At 42.9% G+C, this 23,750-nt stretch overlaps 1 protein-coding gene across 1 annotated transcript in view; it reads left to right on the top strand.

Annotated features, from left to right (window-relative positions):
* galnt18b (UDP-N-acetyl-alpha-D-galactosamine:polypeptide N-acetylgalactosaminyltransferase 18b) overlaps positions 1-23,750 on the top strand; it is a 62,452-nt gene that overhangs the window by 28,232 nt on the left and 10,470 nt on the right. Inside the window, exons 3-7 of the mRNA XM_076022510.1 lie at positions 900-1,066; positions 5,201-5,384; positions 6,201-6,398; positions 6,639-6,753; positions 22,195-22,380. Of these exons, the coding sequence (XP_075878625.1) occupies positions 900-1,066; positions 5,201-5,384; positions 6,201-6,398; positions 6,639-6,753; positions 22,195-22,380 (850 nt within the window). The remainder of the gene's footprint in view (positions 1-899; positions 1,067-5,200; positions 5,385-6,200; positions 6,399-6,638; positions 6,754-22,194; positions 22,381-23,750) is intronic.

The raw sequence follows: 23,750 nt of genomic DNA, 5'->3' as shown, positions 1-23,750 counted from the left end.
GACATCCCAGACTAATGGTCTGGATACGTTCAGGGCAGTCATGTCAATGCACATCATTAAAGTTGCTTCGGACAGTCAGAGCTTGTTAATGCTGTTCGCTCCTCCAGAACAGCTCTGGCACACATTTCTCAGACATGATGCCCACGCATGTGAATATTATCATGTTTTTATGCAATAATGAGCTGCAAAACATTGTAAAATCATTGTGAACTCCCATGCAGGACCGGAAGCAGAGAATGATTCACAATCACGCAACATTTAATTGTGAGTGATTAGGTTAAATGATCACTGAAAGATGGTGATTATGGCTTATGGCTTTAATTTTTCCCCTTCTTTTCACTATGTGTCGTCTGCATTTCCTGCATCAATTTTCCAATGGGCTGTGGTCGCTCAGATTTCTGCTCTCAAATGTATGCAATCCATCGTGCAAGCCTCCTATAGAGAGCAGTGTCGACTGGTTTCGAAAATCAGTGGATCCTCCATATTGAATCAGCTCCCTTTCCAGATAAATGGGTTTGAGGTGTGGCAAGAAGCAACAGCTTAAAATTGCTGCTACTTGTCTTAAATAATTCCTAAAGAGATTAGCATGAATGCTGCCCCAGTGGCTATACAATTTTCTCATTTAATGACTTGTATTTTAAAAGTTAATGGCAATACCTTTCAACGAACAACAAAAACTTTGCAGCTAGCTACATGTTGGCGGCAGACGACTAATGTTGCTCAGTAATAATTCTGATTGGCTCCCAAATGTTTGATGGAATATGTGCCCTGATATCCAATTTACTCGCATTTAATCTTACTCATGTTCCAACGTAACCAGAATCAAATTTACCCATATGGTTCGTCTGAGGAGATTTCCATAAACACTCAGCCAGCAACGTCTCCCGTTTCTTTTGCAGGTGCAGAAACCTCACTTACCCTTTAAACCTCCCTCAAGTGAGCATCGTGTTCATTTTTGTGAACGAAGCCCTGTCCGTCATCCTGCGGTCCATCCACTCAGCCATCAACAGGACGCCATCACACCTTCTCAAAGAGATAATCCTGGTGGACGACAACAGCAATAACAGTAAAGAACATTTTTGTTTACCTCCTCCTCCATTACTTATTTGTAGCTTAGCTTCAGTTGCCAGGTACAACAAGCCCAACACACAGGATGGATAGGAACCCCTCCCCCCAAAATTCAGTAATCATAAAGGTATGCACCAGCAGCATAGTCAGTATGACTAACAAGACAAAGGTCTTTTATTTTAGTTACAAATTAATCAGCCAGTTTTTTTTCTCTCTTAGAAATGAAAATTTACATAGAACCTGAAGGAAAATGCTAATCTTGTTTTCTTTGGGTCCAAAGTCACATTTCCAACCTGCATAATTTGTCTTGTCTAAAAGGCAGAGGCTCTTTATTATCTAAATGGGAACGTGAACACAATACATAAACTTGGTAATTACCAAAAAAGAGATGCAGCTTTGGGAAAGGAATTGACACTTGGTGACCCCTAGAAAGTTCAAGTGTCCTCAACACAAAACTCAGTCAGTTGGATTTGTGAGACTTAGAGAGCTGAACATCAATCTAATGTGAGAGGCAGCGACCGTCTCTGCCCATTACATGGCAGCCATGAACTCAGCGTGTGCAGTATGCAGCACAGATACACAAGTTATTTTGTGTTGCTGATGCGTGGAAACCCAAGCAGCTTTGAACTAGATGAGGACGACAACTTGCACGTTGCTCCTCGTGTGAAGGGTGAACATTTGCATCGGGGATATTTACTGTTGCTCAGCGGCCTTCGGGCTGCTTTAATGTCTCTAATGAGAGGGTGGCATTGAGGAGATACAACCAAAAGATAAACCCTAATTAGCTGCAAACCCAGGAAACTCGCCCGCAGGTTGGCCACCAAGGTGATGAGGTCTTTCAAGGTTCGCATCTGCGGCTCAAATTCTCAAATCTGTATGCAGCGCGCGTTGCATAAAGCAGTCTCAGCTGGAAAAATATTTCCAATATCCACTGACGGCGTCTCGCTTCTGTAGAGGCTTGTGCAATGTCTGATGTTTCAGATCACTGACATGTGACTGGAGCTTCCAGTCGCGATTGCACAAGAAAAAGGATCAACGCCACCTGTGAGGAGTCGCTGTAATTTACGCCTTTGACTCGATCACAGATGCGGACAGCACAGGCTGTAAAAAGAAAGTAATACTGTGCAAGGTCATTTAGTCCATTGACTTTTAAATAGGTGGTGCTGCTCACAAGGAGTGACAATCATTAAAGACCATCAACGTGGGGAATACATTGGGAAGAAAATCCGTACCAAAGTCGATAGTGCGGAACAAGCGGCCTGGAACGGCTGGAATGGAACACAGATCAATGAAGATGCACCTCAAAGACCGGACATTGAACTTTCCCGAAACTGAAAAATGCAAAGATGAAAACCAAACATTGGATTATCTCATCAGATTCCCTCATATAAATGAGCACCAGGGCATGAGCCCCTTTCACAGACCTGAGTCATGCATTGACATTTTGCTGATGGCATTTTGCCGTTTGCACCGGAGTGCCACGTCACGGCGCACTTGCTCTCAGTCCAGTGTTATCATTATCTCCACGACTGTGAATCCTGTGCGCGCTAAGCGTGGTTAGCCCGTTGACCTACGATGCCTGTGTGATTGTTGAAAGATTGAGCGGGGGCGGGGGGGTCGTAGTCCACAGCCTTCGTCCCAGGAACCCTCAGCTTCACATTAGTCACCGGCCTCGGTGACAGCTCACCTCTGTGTGGCATTAGCATGCAGGAGGATGTGAAGCTATCAAGGGAGAGGAGGGCGAGTTGACCCAGCTGATTCCTCCTTAATTGGATAATGTCCCTAGACGTGGCTCAAGAAAGCCTCTGGTGTCTGTGGCTAAAGAAGTGTGCCTTTTAAGGGAACAATTATCTCAGAGGTTGTCAGAGGATTTACATCCTTTGAACTTGTATGATAATTATAATGGCTCCTGCATATGTAAGATCAGTAAAAGATTGCGTTCCAGGGGAAAAATATAGAGAGAATAAAGAATTCAATGTCCAAATCCTTCTCACAATGTCTGCCTGATTACCTGTCTCCACTTAATCTGAGACTGATTCATTTTATCTGTCAATTTAATGAGTCCTTCAGGTGCTGGTCAGGGAGATTGTTAGACTCCAGGTGGTTGATGAATCTTTTTCCTCCCAAAAAGAAAAGAAAAGAAAATACCTTCACCTGCTGGCTTAATGTAGCAGAGGAATGACACCAGTTCAGGCTATATGAAAAAGCACTATAAAATGTAAAGATGGTCCTCACAGAGCCAACTGGGAAATCAGTGGCCTTTTTTTTTAGTTTTACTTGCGAATCAATGTTGCCCATTTAATTCAAAACCATAGGCACAGATTCGACAAAAGGCTGGAGATGTGTAAAAAACTGTGCTCGTTGGACAGATTTTTCACACCTGCAGGCTTGTGTGGTGGGAAATCACTTTGTGTGTCCGTGCAAAAAACACGCTGCCACTGTGAGACTCACATCCATGCCGACTTGCCATCTGCCGTGCAAGAATCAATGGCGGCGTGGTGACAAATGTGGTCTGCTTTGCAACGTGCACGAGAGAACATGCGACGCTGAAGCTTCGAGGCTTGTATGTGCTGCACATACAAGCCATACAGCATAAAAAGCAGCTCAGTGGAAACAATCATTAATATTGCGTCTGACAAAGGACGTAGTCAGATCAAGTTTCCACATTTCATTTTTCATTGTTTTGCCATGACTTGCCTTGGGACTTGTTTTCCTTTAGTGTTTCCGTACAAAGTCGTAATTGTGTTTCCATTGCGTCAGACATACAAAAACAAGTCAAGGTTTGTGAGAATGACAGCAGGAGAGAAGATGCAACCTTAATAGTAGGTCAGTACTTTTGTTATGCGCAAATGTTTACATAGTGCCTGGTAGATGCCTGCAGAGGCCACAGACAGACAGCTGTCCAACACAAACAAATCCAAGCCAAAAAAAAAGAAAAAGGAAAAAAATATAATAATCATTCAAGGTCCAGAAAGCAGCGTCAAAAAGAGCAGAAAGGAAAGGGCGCCAGGGAACAGAGAGGAACTGGCGAGGTAAGTCGATTAACTGTCAGAGACTGACGGACAACAGAAAGACAAAAATACAAAAGGGAGGAAATGACAAGAAACATGTGAAAGCAGGGCGAGGCTGAATGTCAGCGCTGACTGAAATAAGAACAAAGACACAAAGTGTGAACCACAAGAGCTTTGAGCTTCAGAGCAACAAACAGGAAACAAGATTAGGAAGGAAAATAAAACACTGGTATATTTTGTAAAACATGATCAGTTCAAATCAGCTGCACAGGACAATTAAGTAACATGCTTCATACTAAATTAGGTCCAAGATATAACAAACTGTGTCCTCACCATTTAGTTTTGGTATTTATTAGGCAGCTGCAGGTAAAGTTGCTTTTTGCGACCAAAGATCAAACTTAACTTTCAAGAAGTGTTTGGTCCCGCAGTTTTGTTTTTCACCATGAAACTCTGTCCACTCAGTCTGCTGCTCACGATCATTCCCCAAGGTCTGACTGTCAAAAAAAATAAAAAAATAAACACAAAAAAAAGGCCAGCTAAAGGTTATTTATACGGGGGCTGATGAAAGTTAGTTTTGTGCAGGAATTGAGTTATGATGCTTCATTTTTTGCTAACTCACAAGACACATTGAACCCAAGTTGCTGCAGAGCAAGACTCTATAATGCACCAGTAGTGTTTTTTCAAAATGTTTGATTCTGTTCAGCCTCCATGATCTTCCTCTTCTGATTGTGTGCAACTCTGGCCATCATAAAGCCAAACCTGTGAGCCGAGCGTTGAAACAGACTGGGCTCTTCCCTCCTCCAGTTCTGCAAAAACATTACAGACTGAGTAGCCAATGTTGCAATATCCCATTACGACTGGTGGGCTCCACGGAGGTCCGCGGCGCTGACTCAAGCCGCTGCCTCTTTGGTCCAGTGATCAAGGCGGCGAAACACGAGTGCGTTTGGCCTCCTACCAATGAAATACTGCCCACTGGAGGAGGACATGACGGTATCTTGTGGGCGGAAGTTTGCTCTCTCCTTGTGCTCACTCACATCTCGTACAAAAACTCTTCGGATATTGATGCGCAACGGTGTGTGCGTGTGTGTCTCTGTCTGTGTGTGTGTGTGTGTGTGTTGCAGGCGAACTCAAGGAGAAGCTGGAGGATTTTGTGTCTCAGACCAACAGTAAACACCCAGGATTTATTAAGATGGTGCGCCACTCCAAGCAGGAGGGTCTGATCCGCTCCAGAGTGAGCGGGTGGAGGGCTGCCACTGCCCCAGTTGTTGCCTTGTTTGATGCCCACGTCGAGTTCAACACCGGCTGGTGAGTCACTCGCAAGGAGTGCTGCATGATGCGAGCACAGCTCATCACAAGAGTTCTGGTTACCAACTCGCACCTCTGTGTGTGTGTTTGCGTGTGCGTGAGGGTTTTAAATAGATAACAAAGACTTGGATTGTCTTTCAGTGGCTCCACAAAACGCTCGACATGAACATGCTAATCACTCATCTCTCCAGAAAATCATTCAGCAACAGGCTAAATTTCATACCTCAGTCTGATTTCACTATGAATCCAAGAGGGCAAAACATTAAATTAAGGAATTTCACATCTTAGCATTTAGGTTAGGTTAATAACTCACCTCAAACAACAAACAACAGCAAGAATGAAAAAAAAAAAAAGGTTTAATGAAGATGTTTTTGTTTGTTTGTTTTTTAGGTAGGTTTATGGCCTCATTTTTCAAAGCATTTTCTCATTGTTTGTATTTCATTTAGTGAAGCAGCACCTCTAAATATGCAAAATAATGTTTACATTTTTGTGAAATTACATTGTTGAATGCAATGTGTGGAAGAAACGCAATGTTAATTTGTTATTGAAGCATAAGTGATGCAAAAAGAAGTAAGAGGAAAAAAACGTGTTGAGCATTAAAATTGTCTCATTTTTTAATTACCAAATTCCTCCAGCATAACAATAATAGTAATAATACTTTGACTCCCCAACAAATTTGAATGAATTTAGTTTAATTCAACTATTTATCGTGAAATTGCTTTCTTAGAAGTGGTCCCCATGCGACCACACAGTTGATATGAAGGGTTTGTGGAAACACTTTATAGTCTCAATGACTTTCTCTCTCCAAATCTGAAGGGCCGAACCCATTCTGCAGAGAATTAAAGAGGACCGAACCCGCGTCGTTTCCCCGTCATTTGACAACATCAAGTACGACACGTTTGAGATTGAAGAGTATCCGTTGTCTGCCCAGGGCTTCGACTGGGAGCTGTGGTGCCGCTACCTCAATCCACCCAAGTCCTGGTGGTATAAAGGCAACAAGAGTGCGCCGATCCAGTAAGTGAAGACCAAAGCATCCCCAAAGCCAGCATCCAATCATGTCTTCAAATATTAATATAGCTAAATGAATGTCGAGCTTGCTTAAAGGGTAATTTCATGCAGCATTTCTGAACTAATTAGCAGATGTGCAAGGTCACATTCTCCTCTTGACTCCGCAGTCACCATGGCAACAGTACCGGGGCCAACATTACCTGTGCAGAGGAACAAATCCGATCTTCATTGTCTTTAATCCCCCAGGAGCCCCGCTCTGATTGGCTGCTTCGTGGTGGACAGGCTGTACTTTGAGGAGATTGGTTTGCTGGATGAAGGGATGGAGGTGTACGGTGGAGAAAATGTGGAGCTGGGCATCAGGGTGAGTCGTGATGGGAGCCTCCGGTGGCCTCTGGCAACTGTTCACCCAGATAATGGGCTAAAAACTACTATGATACTAATGGCACTTAATGTCTGTGGAGGTCATCCTCACATGGTGTCTCTAAAATACTTAAAAGACCAAGTGTCACTTGCTGCAGTATTGATGGAGAAAATTCTTGAAAGATTCAAGGAATGTTTGATAAAAAAAAAAAAAAAAAAGTTCCCTGTACGTTTCCTGTACCCGACTTTGGAAACAAAAAAATATATATTATTTTTCTTAATGACATTCCAGTATTGTCATATATTGCTCAATAATCATTTGTGATGGTGTTTTTGTGTTTTATAACTTTATAACTTCAGATTTACCTTTGTTATTCTCACATGAAATAAGAGCAGCTGGAGCAGGGAACACAGGCCATTAGTCTCTGAAATCTCAACCCATCCATCTTTCCAACCTCGGCAGAAACTCTTTTGCGTCGGTCTTCGGATTCCATAACTAATCAGTTTCCTGTTTTAGTTGTGATGAAAATAGGAGGCGACTGCTGCAAGCCACCTGAGAAGCCAGGAAGAGAGTGCTAGCAAGGCTGCTGCAGAGAGATTAGGGCTGATGCTGCAGCGGCGACAGTTTTATCGGAACTGGTTGGCATTTTCACATTAACAGAAGAACAAAGAATGCCACCAGAGGCTTTTGTTGGTGGAAAAAGAGGCCTTTGCTTTACTTCCGACTGTCTTTGGCTTGCGTTCAGCGAAATGCCGCACATTTTAAACTGGCCAAAAGGACAGCAGTGCACCTCTAACGTGGCCTCTCCCAACAGTAGGAAACCTTGAGCTGCAAACCTGCAGCTATAGCTAATTAATGTTTTAGTAATCAGATATTCGGTGGATTGATGTCTTGGTTAATCAGAAAAAGCAGTTTTTCTCAATTGGCCAGCGGTTATAAATATGCAAGAGAAACAACCGCAAGACAGACCGCTTAATAATGAAGAGCTAATGGTTTTGCTTCTTTTTCTGTGAACATTACCTCGTCTCTACACCATTTAAACAAAATGGATTGTTTGCTTTTTCTCCCACTTTGTTCAGATTGTATCAGACTTATAATTATCCGGATGAAGGACTATAAGACCAAAATAGAAGAAATGGGTAAATGAGGGAGAACATCTGCATCCAGGATTCTTATTAATCAAGGTGTTCCAGCTAGTCGAGGAATCTGTCATAAGCCCAGGAGCGCATATCCAAGTGTATAAAGACAGACAAAGCAAAGGCACCAAATACAGAAAATGAGCTCTGTAATCCGAGTGGAGACGGCGTACAGGTCGTACACAGGAGGGCAGACAGAATGAGGCAGACAAAAACCAGAGAAGCCAAAGTAACAAAATCTGTCATATGCAAGGATCATCAACACTAATCAGACAATAATAACGATAAGGACAACACAAACAGGAAACAACAAACCAACATAAAACTGGAAACACGCAATAAAAAAATAAAGTACAGGCATGACAGAACGATTCATTTGACGACTGTTTAATTTCAAGACACAGCAAAGGTTTGTGTATGGAAGAGCATTGTCAAGGCCTCCGCATGCGGCCTGGAGATTCTGACTTTGATTACGCGCGCTTGCTGTGCTTTTTTTTGCCATGGAATGTGCTTGTCGTTGCCTTTAGACGAGCATCCGCGTAATCATCTACACGATCTAGCACACATCTCGTAAACAAGGATGATTTATTAGTTTGTTGTTTTGTCTAAATATTTGTACACGCGACATTGAGTATCATCATGCTGATCCACAAATCACCTTTAAACAGGGTAATTAATGATTGCACAGGACATGGACAAGTGCGCGCGGTGGAGGAAATTGCCCTCCACCGAGCGCATGTTCTCCCCGCTTTTGCTCCAACAAATGATCGCCATTAATTAATTTGTTACTATGAGCGATGACCTTCTCCCGGTGATGTACATGTGACTGTCGGAGGACGCCAGCGGGCTCCGCATCCCGCATTCTCCCCACGGCGCCGGGCTTCATTGGTACGCCGTCCGTCGCTCCTGAAGGCGGAGAACGGTTTCGGCTTGAGTCCGGTTTAGCGCCAGTGATACGAGCAGATGGGCCAGAGGAAGAGCCGGCCTCCGCAGGGACGGCTAATGATAGCACGCATCTACTATACGGAGCCATTAACGCCGCTATCAACCCCGCTCGGTAATCCCAAGAAGCGGCGGGCGACTCCTCTCTGCAGCCCCGCTCCCGACCGGAGTGCAGCCGTGAGAAGGGAAAACGCAGGCGAGCGGGAGGACGACCCAACGAGGAAACGCTCATCCTCACTAATGACAGAGATGCAATCATCTGTCTGGAAGGGAAAATAGTCCCATACGTCATCTTCTTCCAGAAATTGCATGCCTTTACGATCCCTCGACTCGATAATAGCCGATCTGATTGCTATACTGCGTGGACGCATTGACGACGCTGTCACACTAAAGTGGCGGCACGACTTAAACGCTGCAACCTTTGTTGGGGAAAAGATCAGCGAATGATCAAGGACAGAAGTTCCTTTCTTCAACTAGAATGCAGATCTGACACCAGCACCCAAACAGTGGCTGTTGTTGGATTGTTGTTGCTTTTTTTTCTCGTCTCTTTAGGATGTGTTCACTGACTTGTGGCCTCTATTGAACAGAATGTTAACATGCAGAATATATTTGCCGAGAGGCCTCCGGTGGACCGTGGCTGTGTTTTTCTGCCTGTTGACAAAAACGCTTATTAGCTGATGCAAAACTGCCTGTGGTCACCACAGTCAGCAGTCGCCGTGACCAGCCTTGGGGAGGCCAGAATAAAAGAATTTTTAAACAAGTTTCACTTTGGTATATTAAGGATTTTACCTATAAGTTTGTTTTTTTTTCTTTCCCCTAGACAACAGGGGATAAAATCACAACAAAAGGCAAAGAAAACATGTTTGATTGAATTTTCTGGATGTCTACACGGCAGATAGAGAAGGTTGTGGGGAGATATAAATCACCGTCAAACCATTTTACTGTGAGGTACTGAGCACACACGGGAACGTGGCTGTGGACAGAAAGCGATAATATCAGGTGGACTGCGTGAATACGAAATATGAAATAGAATCTTCTTGTTCATAATCCCTGCAGAAGCTTCTGCTCCCTGACCTTCTCAATGTGCACCCCTCATTGTTGTTCTGATTTTTTCCAAAACTTCCTGAAATGGATCCAGTTGCAGTATTTGTCATTTTCAGAGTGAAAATTCACAACTTTGTTGCACAGGACGGCACAAGTGGAGTTCTGTCTGAGAGGAAGTCCTCAGGAAGTGAGCCGTTGAGATGTTACTGTACCAGGTTTGAAAATTTGTGGAAAGGGGAATGTCTGTGAGCGTTTTTCCTTTGGGAAACTCATCATCACATCACGTCTCATATGCCGACACTTCATGTTCATTTTGTCATTTTCCTGCTGCAACTCGTGTCCCTTGAGATTCCAGTGCTCGTACTTTGGGCTGAGCATTGTGAATTTTACAGAAACATGGAGGACTGTTGCACTAAGCCAAGTGACTGGGGGGAAATGATTCATCACATTGGTACATTTTCAAAGTATTTTTCAGGCATTGTCAGCGTGTGTGCAACTATTGGCTAACTGTAAAAGCAAATCCTCGATGTGAACATAGCACTTTCAGTCCCACTGTTTTTTTTTCTAAAGACCTAAGGTCTCTTTTAAAACAAAAGTTACTTATAATTCAGCCCCAAGGCACAAGCTGTTTGTCAGAACAGTGTTACACATGAACTTGCGCACTTGCCCATCTAAACTTCCAGGCCCTTGCCTGGAGGTTAATGTAGTTTACAACTAAGTCGTGCTTTGGAAACAGAGAGTGACACAGTGAGCTGAGAGCAACAGTACTGGCGGACTCTGACTCGGCCCTCGATAGAAGGCCCATCAAGCCCCAGCAGGGTCTGTTTGTCTGCCTGTGCAGCATATTGGTCAGTCACGCCTCCAGACCACCTGCCAGCCCCTCGGACTGGCTGCTGACGGATCCTCAGAGACGCATTAGAACCAGGCCAGCAGCTACGGGCTTCGACTTGAAAGGAATGTCCTTGGAAGTGTGTGAGGGGGAAGTGAACGCGGCTCTCTGCGAGCTGACCTCCAAGAGTTTGCGTTTTAATTCAGCGAGAAAAGGCACAACAGCGATTTTGTTTATTTCATGCGTGCCTGTCACAAGGGTGACTGTGTGTGTTAGTGTGCGCTAAATTATTCAAGATGAAAGTAATTTACTTGTCATAGTTGAGTGCCGTGTCGCACCGCGAATTTCACGTTTGTCCTTCACTCTCAGCTTCATACTTTGAACATACGTTTAGACAACAGCTGAATAATATATAGCAATATATGCTGCTGTCATCCACATATATATATAATTTATCTGTATTTCAATTGTCTAGGCATGTGATTCACCTTGACAGTTAACATGTTAGCAAGTTCCTTGTCCAAGTTTGAGTAAGTGTTAATTCTGCCAAGTGGCCACATTATTCAGTCCACCCTGCTTGGACTTCATATTGTCCTCAGAACTGCCTCAATTCTTCATGGCATCAGGTCGAAGAAAAAAAAAAAAAATTATTCAGAGAATTTGGTCTGTATTACCACGGTAACAACAGCAGATTTGTCAGCTGCACGTCCTTGATGCAAATCTCTCTGTCACCCTCCACAAAGGTGTCCTGTCGGATTAAGCAACACTGTTGCGCTCAAATCTCCAGATTCAGAGCCTTCACATCTTTACATGTGGTGTAAATGGAAGGACGTGGTCAGCAGCAATACTCAGGTATACGGAATGCCTAAATGGTGCTCGGCCTGTACTCAGGGGCTAAGAAACCATCGTAATTACCATTACAGCAGCCGCAGCAGCAGCCTGGGCGGTTGGCACAAGGCAGGAAGGATCCAGGCTTTCATGTTGTTTACGCCAAATTCCGACCTTGCATCGGATGCTGCAGGATTACTTTGAAACCAGAAACTTTAAAAGGCTTCTTTCCCATAGATAAGTCAGCAGCAGAAGTTGGAGTTTGTAAGTGCACTATGTTGTCATTATACTCCTGAGCATTTTGGGCAATAGGGACGTGCTAAAAGACTGTGAGTTATATGATGCCATCTGAAAGGATTTGGCAAATATTATCCGTAAAGATTAGATGTCCATGTCGACCATACAACACAACAGTGCAGAGATAAGTGCTGTCTGGGTTTTAACCCAATGTTGGCTACTGGATATGCAGAAAACACAAGATCGAGTTTCTCTGAGGCGATCTTTACATGTCGGTAAAATACTCTGCAGATTGGTCAGGACCCTGACACAACACTGTAACACAAAACACCTGTGAATAGGAGATATTGCGCTGGCTTGGAACAGCTTGGAACAATGGATCAGAGAGAGACCAAAGCTCGCATCATCACTCTGAAGCAGTGCCAGGAAGGTTGTGTTGAGAAATGAGGATCATTGAGGCCTTCCAAGCACAATTATGCAGCTGCTTTTTCTGCACAATATTGATGAAAGAGGCAATAGAACACTATTACTGCCATGCGAATGATTTACACGTGGCGCCCCAGCCAAAATATTCACTCTGAAGCTTGTATTTGATATGAACAAGGTGTAACAGTTTTGCATTTAAATGGAGCGGTTAAAACAGAGTTGGGAGAATCATGGACAGCTCACAGGATAAGTGAGACCGAGGCAAAGGAAAATAAATCCCTGCAATCCCATTTCAGTCTATAATAACTATAAAGGAAAAAAGAAAATCCATCTTTCTCTTCATGCATGTTTTAGGAAATACAGAATAGATTCTGTATGTCAACATGTTTGTAAGAAGATTAGATTTTTGTCGTGGAGAACATCACGATACAAGTTTATCCTCTATTTACATATGAATATGCGTATTAGAATAAGCATGCCTGTATATGTTTTAATGATATTTATTATACTAAGATTTTACACCGCAAGGAAATCAATACAACACATAGACTTTTTTTTTTCATTTTAGTATATAAGTAACCTCTTTCTCCAATTTGGCCATAGTTGTGAGTGCAAGTGTGAATGGTTGTTTGTCTTTCTGCGGCCCTGCGATGAACTGGCTACTTGTGCATCCTGATCCTGAGTGCAAGAGGAGCGGTGATAGAAGAGTGTTCATAATTAGACTGTAGATTTTCAGGTTTCTTTTTGTGTTCATGATATCTAATATGCAATCTCATAACAGTATGCACCATTAAATCTTGCACAGTGGGCCTGGAAAGGAAAACGCCAATGGACCTCGGATACATGCGGAAGCTGTTAGAAGACGGTAATTAAATGTGCATCCGTTGCCACGTGGCCGTTTCATCTTTCTACCTCGTTTCATAGGGGCTGTGCATAATCACACAGGATGAAAAAACCTTAATGGCTCACTCAGACCAGCAGCAAGGTTTTATAACCTCAGGATTCGGCTGGAAATCTATAGAACCCTGCCGCGTAATATCACACAAACTAGACAATCAATAAGTGGGCCTTTTGTCCGACCAAGGTAATGTGAATAGTAATGGAAAAGCATGAAAAATGCATCAGTCTTGTGCAATGCAGGAAGCAATGAAATGATATTTGTGCTGCAATTAAGTCCAGATATGGAGTGTGTGTTGCAGTAACCAGACATGGGCAAGAACAGAGTGCATGAACGCAGAGTTAATGTTTGTAGAAAAATGGATTTGCACAAATTGACTTGTGAAGCACAAATCACGTCACTTTCCATTTCCATTTCATGGCTGATTTGCAATTATACCCCTGACAGTGTTGCTCGGGTAACTTAATTATTTAAAACAGGACATTATTTTCTAGTGCGATTCGGACGCAACTCCCGACAAATGCAATCAGACATTAAAAGTATTACAAGCTTCTTTGTATTTTTTTTTGGCAAGACCACAAATGACATCAAAGCATACTTGTGTGTGATACTGTAACTCAAAATGTGTACAAAAAACATTGTAGGTAGTGTTAACACTAATAATGTCACAGTTGTAGTAGTAGTTGTAGTAGTAAATTGAGTAGTTATAAAATAAGTGTGAGAATCAATAATGGAATGGATCAGCCCTGTTGCTCCTGCTGCTCAACCACATCGTCATAGGATTGTCTGAAAGTGAAACACAGTGATCCCAGTTCATTCAAACATCAGTCTGCAGGTTATTCACACCAAGAAAATATAGCAACATATGACACTTCTGCAGACTTATCACAGAGATTATGCATCAGAGAAGGTGACGCGTGGAAGCTGGAAGGTCCCCAGGACAGACCTCACACCCTGGAAAAGTCAGTATCACAGAATGAATACTAAAACATGAACCTGGTTCCCGACAGACAGGATGGATCTGATCCAGCTGGTGGCTGCTGGATCGGCTCTTGGTGGCAGCCTGCATTATTTTTCAGGCAACATATTCTGAAGCCATTATTCATATCATCAACTGACACGGCACAAACGTCTTCAAACACATGCTGCTGTGAAGGGTGCCTTGAAAATGAGTTTGCCTTGATTTACATTCTACCCACTTAAATAGGGATTACAGCCATAAACCTGACACCATAAAGCTGTGGGGATTGTTTAGAGGCATTGTCCTGGCTCGGTGGGACTGTTATTTTATCTGAGAAAATCTATTTTCTCATTTGTGTTGTTTCCAATTAAATTACTTCGGAGGTCTGGAGCGAGGAAAGGGCATAGCCTATCTTAATGGTTCGGAAGGATTTATGTTGTTCTTCATACGCTTTGTGTAAGATAATGATAATGTTTCTCTAAATTGATTTTCAGAGTTTATTGATTTATTTGATAGATAATATTAAATTTCACTTTCTTATGTGGTAGTGTTGCTCTTGGACTTCCAAAGATAGGCTGTATAATTAAGATGACACAACTAAGTCTAGCAAGGCAATCAGTAACAGTCTCTGGATAATAAGATAACACAAACAACCAATCAAGAACCTAATCAGCACATAACAACTACAGAACTGTGCTTCTCTCTCTCTCTCTCTCTCTCTCTCTCTCTCTCTCTCTCTCTCTCTCTCTCTCTCTCTCTCTCTCTCTCTCTCTCTCTCTCTCTCTCTCTCTGAGGGATGTAAAGAAAAGTGGTGCATTAATAATGCAAGGATATGACTCTTCCCACTGAAGACATAGATAACCACAGGCCTGTCTCACACAAGTTACATGTACAATTATCCTTCATTGATGACTCATATTTAGAGGCGAATAAGAGTCTGGGAGAAAAATCACAGACTGAGGATGGTCATTAACTATCAATATTTGGGTTATAAAGTCAGATTGGTTATTTAAAAACATATTTTTTCAAGTAATTCTACTAAATTAGGTCAGTAATGTGGTTCAAAAGTAATTTGGTTTGCTTTTTTTTTTTTTTAGCTACATCTAGAAGTACTTCTACTTTACAAGGAGAACATGTATCCTCCAGTACAAGGTCTTTCAAGGCATTTTCCAAAAGCCCTACTTTATAAATATGTGAGGGTCTGTGTAAATGTGCACATTTAAAATGTCCTTGGATCTCCTACTTAAATAACTGGCAAACTGAACTCCACAGACTGCGCAGTAACTTGTTTAGGTGAGAAACTGTCAAAGAAAACGGTGCTGAAAATCTGTTCTTGGGAGGAGATACTGCTCTTCAACGATCTAGCACATGTGTGTGTCGGTGTAAACTTACACTGCATTGTATTGTAGATATTATATTGCATTATATTGTATCATAACCTTATAGTGTGAAAACGCTATCCTACTGAAACTTCTCCTGTCCAAATTAGGTGTGTGAGAGATGTCGGAGATAGCGGTGTGAGAGATGATGTAATTAGAAGAATTTAGTTTGTTTGTTTTTTTGTGTATTTGTTTGTTGTTGTTTTTTTGAATTTTGATAGGCTTAGAAGTACACTATACATTTTCTGTTAAATTACTGGGGGGGGGAATCCAATGGATCGTGTGCAGATTGTTGAAACTGTAATGTTTAATTTGGGATCGATAGCAGTCAAGTGCTATGTCTTTAAACTCCCCTGGCACAAGCGGTGAAGTAGGCACTAACTCTGAACCACCCTGCGTTTATGGAGGATGCAGGACAGGGGCGATCGTGTCATTGTGTGTAAGTGATGGAGGGTTTATGAGGGGAGTGCCAGGAATAGACTTCAGTCTTCAGCAGACACGGCCGGTTGACGTGTGTAACTCCACGTAACGAAAGAGGAATCTCAGCCTCACCTTAGAAGTGGGCACGTGCTTTGATGTGAGGTGTTTGATTATGGCAAAACGCTGCCGCGTAAATGTGAAATGAATTCAGTGGGAAATACAGGGGCATTTTTTAAGCCAGTTTGAGCTTTTGGGTGAGGGTTGGGTGAGTGCAGGAGGGTTGGTGGTGGTGTGGGGGGCACAGGAAGATAAAAGCATATAGTTTCTGATACACAGGCCAGGATATAATGAAAAACCCTCCTAAAGGGGCATAGCAAATGACAGGGAGATGTAGTTCTGAGGTTTGGAAGTTGCAGCAGCATCCCCTTTTTCATTGCTGCCACATCTTTCTTCAAGTTTTTGACAGCTATCGTCAACAAGACGTCACCCCCTAGTTGGTACCAGGGTGGCTGTTACATTACAGATGCACGTGTTCACTCCAGATTCAAAAAGGTTCTTGGCTCCGCTTTGTAAGTAAGTTTTCATAAGATGTTTGTGTTTTATTCATCGTCTGATAGATGCCGACCTAGATTTCAACTTCGTCACACGGGGGGAAAAAGAATATATATATGCTTATATTATTGAAAGCCTCTTCTATTAGCATCCTATCGGCATATTGCGTTCAACAAAAGAAGACCAATGTCCCTCTCTGTATGTTGGCTGTATATTCTGCCATCCCTGAGGTTGCAGGAGTGTGGTGTTTATGGGGGAAAATGTGCCCTGTCTCATCATATCCCAACCTCCAGCGTGTTGCAGTGTGATGACTCACTGCATGACTGATGTGTGAACTCATGCCTCTCCACGTGTCAGTCTGCCTGGGTTCATACGAGACCATTTCATAATTTCAAAACCTCTTGAGGTTTGGAATACTCTTGCTGGCCTGATTGAGATGACATTGAAATGTTCGTTTTTAGTATATAAAAAGTAAAAATAAAGATTACTTTTCAAAATCCCACTGAAATGCCTGTCAGTCAAACCATAAATTAATCTTTATTTTATTGGAATACATTGTTTACTTGAAGTGATCCTTTATCACCTTACCGAACAACTGGAATTTCAATTTACCGATATCTGCAATAATTCCTACTTTGGTGAGATAGGAGTTATTGGTATCTATAATTACATTTCGAGATATCCATGAAGTAAGATTAGGTTGTATCTGGTTTTATCAGCTCATGCGGCATTTACATGGAATTTGGCAGAAGGGAGACAGCTTAGGGAAGAATGGGGGGAAACAAAAAAGCAATCATCGGAAAGGCACGAAAAAAGACAAAGATTTAAAAAAAAAAAGATGACCTTGTGTTTGTTATAGCAATGTTATAGTGTTTACAACAAAATGGGTAAAACATAATAAATAATTGTTGCCAATTGGAAATGTTATATGGACATTGCTATACGATAATGCTACATGCTATGTTAATGCTACACTACATGTAGCTGTAACTTCCCTCGCAGCAAAATGTTAGAAGCTCTTCTCCACTGAAATTATGTTATGATATCCAGTTTGCCTTTAGCCATTTAACATCATTTTTATGTAATAGCTTTAGGCCCTTAGAACCTGTGAAAATAAATCTTGGTCAGATGAGGGCAGATATAGCCGGCTAAAGCTTTAGGGTGACCTGTTAGCTTAGCACACTGGGTTGCTTTTCCTGTTTGCTGCTGCTTTCAGTCGTAATGACAAGCGGTGAAGGCAAACAACATTTTATCTGTTTCATTTTTACATAAAATGGGGATGTTTGTTGTAAATTATATTTCACTTTGACTTGGACATCCACACGACTGGAAGTTTTGGCTAAAACGGCTAAATGCAAGGAACACAGTGACGGCCAAGGTGAATAAGACCGATAGTGATTGTGGCGCAGTGAGCTTGAGGACATCAGCGGTATCCTGGTGTTTATGCTAGTCTTGTTTTTGCCTTAAAACTTGTTCAAATCAACATCATTTCTGCATGCACTTTCTCAGTTAGGTCCCACGTAGCTCAATTAAACGTGGGTCTCGGCCGTTTGGAGAGCTGATGCCTGAGGCCCCTACTTACACTTCATGGGTTGTTTCCCAAACAGGTTTTCACGTCGTTGGCAATTTCTGACCTCTGTCATCAGGATGCCTGCTTCCATCAGGGTTGTACGTGGTCTGCAGCAGAGTTTAGTCTGATTGTTTAGTCTTGAGCAGCACGCAGAGGCTCTGTCTGCTCTGTGTCTGTTCTGTAAGCAATGATTAATGTCATTCATCTACGTTGACACTTGCTTCATGACGCAGCAGCGCAGCGTGTCACAAAGAGGGAAGTTGCGTTTGCAGCCGTTTCTCCCAGTTTTTCTGTCTTGTTTCGATTTTTGTCATAAAACGCTGTTTTACTATCGAAGTGTTTGAAGGAGGGCAGAGCAGTAAAGCTTTGTATGTGTCGCCTCTGCGGTGAAAATGGGGAGTAGAAAAATGTTTGTGAGTGTTTTTGTTTGTTTTTGTTGTTACGTGTTTGTTCTTTAAATCTCATACTGACCAGCACATTTATCTGCTACCACAGACGTGACTTCAAGTGTCTGCTGTGCAGGAGGGGGGAAATGGAAATGCTGTACTTCGGGGGGTCAGACAGCAGGTGGTCAGATGTTGACTCTTCTTCTTCTCCCTTCGGTTGCTCCCCTCAGGGGTCGCTGTAGCCAATCATCTGCCTCTGCATCCTACCTGAATCAGATTGTGCAGATTTATCATTCATCCAAAAGCAAAGCAACAGTTTGTGTAATTATAATCGTTTTGAGTAACTTCCCAATCACTTTGTCTCTTTTCAGACAGTGTGGGCTGAAGCTTTTTAGGGTTTTTTGTTTTGTGCCACCAGTAATAGGTTCATAAATGTGTCATTTCTGTCGCACCTGGTTTTCCACGTGTAGTGAACACAGTTCTTCCTGGAATGGGTCGAAGAATAAATGCTCCAGAAAGCCTTTTTGACACTTTCTTCACTCCACAGGTCTGCAGAAAGCTGCAGACATCCTGCCTGCACGGCGATGAGGAGCAGCCACTCTTTGTTCTCTCTCTCTCTCCTCTGTCTCTCTCTCTCTCTCAAAAGTAATGGTCATTATTTAAAAGGAACTCTGCCTCAGAACATGATGGACAGCTAAAGCACCGCAGCCGTGGCGCCGGCTCGTTCCATGTGGTGCCACACAGGTTGGCACTTAAAAAGCCACAACTTTGCCTCATACTGCACACGAGACGCTGAGCCTAAAATATTTCCATGCCACAACTACGCAGTATTATTCTGCTTCATACACTTAAAGATTGTCAACGCTCCCTTCGATAGCCACTTCTGGTTACGAGATGTTCTTCTTGATAGCCGGCGCCAGAGTAGGCAAATTGAATAAAGCACTTTGACTCTTGTTATGTTCCCATTACAAGTGCTTGACTCTTACTCGTATCCAAAGTGATTTATGACGAGGACAGCTGCCCGAAAAAAGAACATATAGCCAAAGCACAGGTTGACGTTGTTCTGAAGATAGATTTGAGCATGAAACTCCTCCGCAAAAACAGTTGTTAAAGGAGGGTGACGGGTGGCGGGGGGGATTTGCAGGAGGATGTGTCGGGGAAGGTTGTGATGTGGGAGGAGAGGATGTGAGGTATTTCTTGAAGAGATGAGTTTGAAGTCTACAAGGGAGGGGGAGTGTTGTGGGAAGGAGTTGGGCGGATCAGCGGAGTGAGGACCTGACTTTCAACAACGTGCCGTGGGCCGACTCAAACGCAGGTGGGGTGGTTGCTATAGGAGTCACCGCATTTTGTTTTTTGCACCTCAGTGAGTTCAGACGACGCAGGCCAGGTGTCAGACTGGTGTTAAACCTGCGTGGTCGTCTGACAGCTGGCACGCACGCTCTCCAGTCACCGCGTTGGATTAAAATTCAGCCTAACGATGTTGCTGCCTACCTTCTGCCTTCGCAGATGGATGATTGGATAATATAGCAGGTACTGATCGGAGCGTCCAGAAATGCAAAAAGAAAATGAAAGGAAAAAAAGATGCACATCCAATCATTTTTTAAGAGGTAAAAGAAAAATTAAACATGAGAACAGGGCGTCGTTTTCACACGTCAACTCGAAGCGTGGGCACTTGTGAGTGCTGTAAAAAATACAGAGACTGAAGCATATTTTTCATTGTCGTGACATCTGTTAGATTTTTAGCAAGCGCTCCTCAGCCCAAGCAGTCAGCACAGACGTCTGTGTTGTCCAGAATACTTATCCTGCGACCTCCCTCGGTACCGAGGCCATGTCAGTCTTTTTTGTTTAACTTTTTTATTGAATTGTTTCGGCCTTAAACTGTGACACAGTTTCCTTTAACAGAATCCGTGACAGACCCGAGAAAACCTGATTGTGAAATGACAGCCATTTTCATCACGTCACTCTAATTTTGCAAACATTTCAGTCAGCCTACGTGATCTAGGCTTGATTTAAACATAATTCCCCTTGCAGCTACCGCATTGGTCAGTACTGTTAGGAGTTATATGAATCATCATATATGATGATGATGCGATGTGTGGTTGCCAGATCTGCGTGTTCAGCAAAGTTTACTTAGCAGCTTTTTGTCTTTTTTTAAGGCTCATTATGAGCGTACAGCCTGGAGTTTCTGTCAGAGTGTGACGTGACCTTAAAATGCAGCAGTCATTTCGCTGCATTTAGCCGACCAAAGATATGCATCCCAGCAATTATAGGTTGGGTGTTAAATTAGTCACTGTTTCTTTCGTGTTCAGTTCCTATTTTGCACGCCATTAGCAGTAAGTAATATAAAATAGAAAGGCTCATCATAGGAGGACAAATGGACTTCGCTGGCAGACGAACATGACATTTGAATACCAAACAGGTGGCTACCATACATCATTTTGCAAGCAAGCAACCGTTGTGTGTGTGTGTGTGTGTGTGTGTGTGTGTGTGTGTGTGTGTGTGTGTGTGTGTGTGTGTGTGCCTGCCTGTGTCTTGCTAATTTTGAGTTTGTCGCACTACACTGCAAACCAAATTCGAAAACGTGTCGCTTCCTCTTCAGCAGGATTTTCTTGTGAGTAAAACATCAAATAAAAGGGTGACAACTCGGTCACCAGCAGACCACAGCTGCTCAACTGCAATTTCTGGGTCCACGGAGCGTGACTCGTCATCACGACACCAATCACATCCACCCGTACACCCTCGGAGTGTGATGTCCCTGATGATGGCCATCTAAACCCAGGAACCACATCTGATTTCATATGGAAATGGCACATTTTTTCCTGAAAGTGGATGTTGGCTGTGCTGTTTGGTTAACACACAAATGCGCAGCATGACGATTTCATCCCTCAAAGCTCATCGGACCACCCTGGTCAAACGACGAGCTCGGCACACTGAGGCGATTCCTGAGCTTCTTCCACAGACTTTTGAAGCGACGTCTGCAAATGTGTGTCAAACACGTCTCCATCGCCCCTGCCTGCGCTTCTGAATTGCTTCGAGACATCACTCAAATTCTTTAGATACAAATCAGCAGCATTGTATTCCTTAATTCGTTTTCCGACTGATTTCCCGCAGAGCTTCCGAGTTCCTTTCAGAAAAACTGACACAGGAATTCCCGTAATTTGATGTTGAATGGCATTGAAAACTCACTGAATGAACTGAAAACTTAATTTCCCTTCTATGCTGATTGACTACAAAATAATTAAGAATATTAATCAGGTCTGTTTAGAATTTAGCCCTTGATTGTAAAAGGCCAAGTCAGTTTTCAATAGACGAGTTCCCGGCAACAGAAAGCTTCCCAACACCTCAGTGGATGCAGGTACCATACGTATTTTGAAAGTGAAGATCTCTGAATGAGGTCTCGAGCCTCCCGAGGGTGTCCATTATGTGAGGAGTAGCTCCTCTGGCCTTTAGTTATCAGGAGCTCAGGTTCACCCTCTCGGGCACTGGCACAATAACTTTCTGCACCAAGTGGGCTCCCGCTTCTGCAGGGGTTATGAAGGCCTGCGTGGGGGACAGAATGTGCCTTAAGCAGCTTATAAATTATGCCATTAGTGTCCACCGCACTGGCTGCACGACCGTCCGACACCACCTCGTGAAGACCAACACACTAACCCCAGCACAGAGTGAGAAAATACCTCAAAAATTTCAGACTAAGGCGGTGGGAGAAAATGAGGGATTCCCAAAGATCTACGGAGAAGAAAACGATTTCAGTCAAACGAGCGAGTCGTTCGAGGTCCTGCAAGATGTCACACCCACTAATTCAGGAATTTTCCATCTCAAATGTTCCGAACCAGGTGTGGCAGTGTGGCGGCAGCGTGGAGGTCCTGCCCTGCGCTCGAATCGCTCACATAGAGCGCGCGCACAAGCCCTACACCGAGGACCTGACTTCTCACATGCGGCGAAACGCCCTGAGAGTGGCCGAGGTTTGGATGGATGAGTTCAAAAGTCACGTCTACATGGCCTGGAACATCCCCATGGAGGTGAGCCCTCGCAAGCATTCACCATGTACTCTCTGTTTATTCATTTGTTCGTTGTTTTTGAGGTTTTTTTTTCCTTTTTACCCTCTTTTAAGGCAAAACTCATGTTGAGCTCAGGATCCCACATGTTGTTATGTGACATTCTATCTTGCATTCAAGGAGCATTAAAGTCAAAGTCTTCCAACATATTGATGAAATATTTATTACTTTTGCTCTTTTGTTTTTGTTTATGTATGTGTTTATTTATTCAGTTAACTTAGAAACAGCACAACGCTTAACATTTATCCCATTACCAGTGCTGCTGAAGGCTATTGGCTTAGTATTCCGAGCAGCGAACACATGTAGACGTCTGATGTCTCTTTCACTTGTGCACAAAAATGAAAAGCAGCAATCAGATAAGACCGTGGCACGCCTACCGCGGGACCTGTTTCATTCCGCAGCCTCCCGCTCTAAATGTTGCATGTTAGACTGTCATCTTCGATCAGCCGCGCTCCTCCCATCGCAGCTGTTTCCTTGCATCAGTCCTTGACATACCAGAAGACTCTGATGCAATAATTTATCACTCGCTGAATGACCGCAGTGGAGGGACATCACACAGCATAAACATGTAAGGAACATCTTACCGTTAAATATCTAAACTCAGACATGAGCCAACATCCTTTTTAATGCGCGGGAGCATCACGCATTTTCTAAAATAATGATAAAAAGATAAACACACTTGATAAACTTAATTTGTAAATACTAAGGAAATTTTCATGAATTCCTCTCATTCTCTTTCTTTCAGTCTCTATAGTATTAGTTGAGATGTCAAAAAATCCCTGTGTGTTGTCTTTTTTTTCTTTCAAAATGACAGCGACTAAATATTTGGTGTGAATACAAGTTTTACAGAGAATATTTGCTGCTTAGCCTATGTTTGTGTGTTTTTCAGAGTTATATTTTCCCAGCGATGGCTCATTTTTGTTTGATCTCGAAGCGGATTCAGTAATTAAAGTAAATAATTGTGCTGTCGTCTTTGGTTTTCTGGAGCATCCCTCAAAGGCAAAGTCAAATGTTTGTTCGCCAAAGCTTTTTTTTCTCTTCTTCTTCTTTTGCATAATCTGTTTGGATATGTAAATCCACCCTATGAATAGATGAACATCTGCAGGCAATTCATCCAGTCAATAATGAGGCGTTTAACAGAGTTTGCACTCACTGAGCATGAAATTTAGCCCCTGTTTTACCCCACGAATTAACTTTACAGCTAAATTGTCAGTGTGCATGCACTTCTGACAGACAACACAGTGGCACCCTTTGTAGTGAGTCTGCACACATCCAATCACTTTGACACAGTTTGGAGTCCAGGAAAGCATTACAAAGCCATTTAAACCAACTCC

The sequence above is a fragment of the Nelusetta ayraudi genome, unplaced genomic scaffold, assembly GCF_046127955.1.
Source record: "Nelusetta ayraudi isolate G7.1 ecotype Tasmania unplaced genomic scaffold, CSIRO-AGI_Nayr_v1 ptg000002l, whole genome shotgun sequence".
In the NCBI taxonomy this organism is placed as follows: domain Eukaryota; kingdom Metazoa; phylum Chordata; class Actinopteri; order Tetraodontiformes; family Monacanthidae; genus Nelusetta; species Nelusetta ayraudi.
This window is presented reverse-complemented; position numbering and strand designations above follow the sequence as displayed.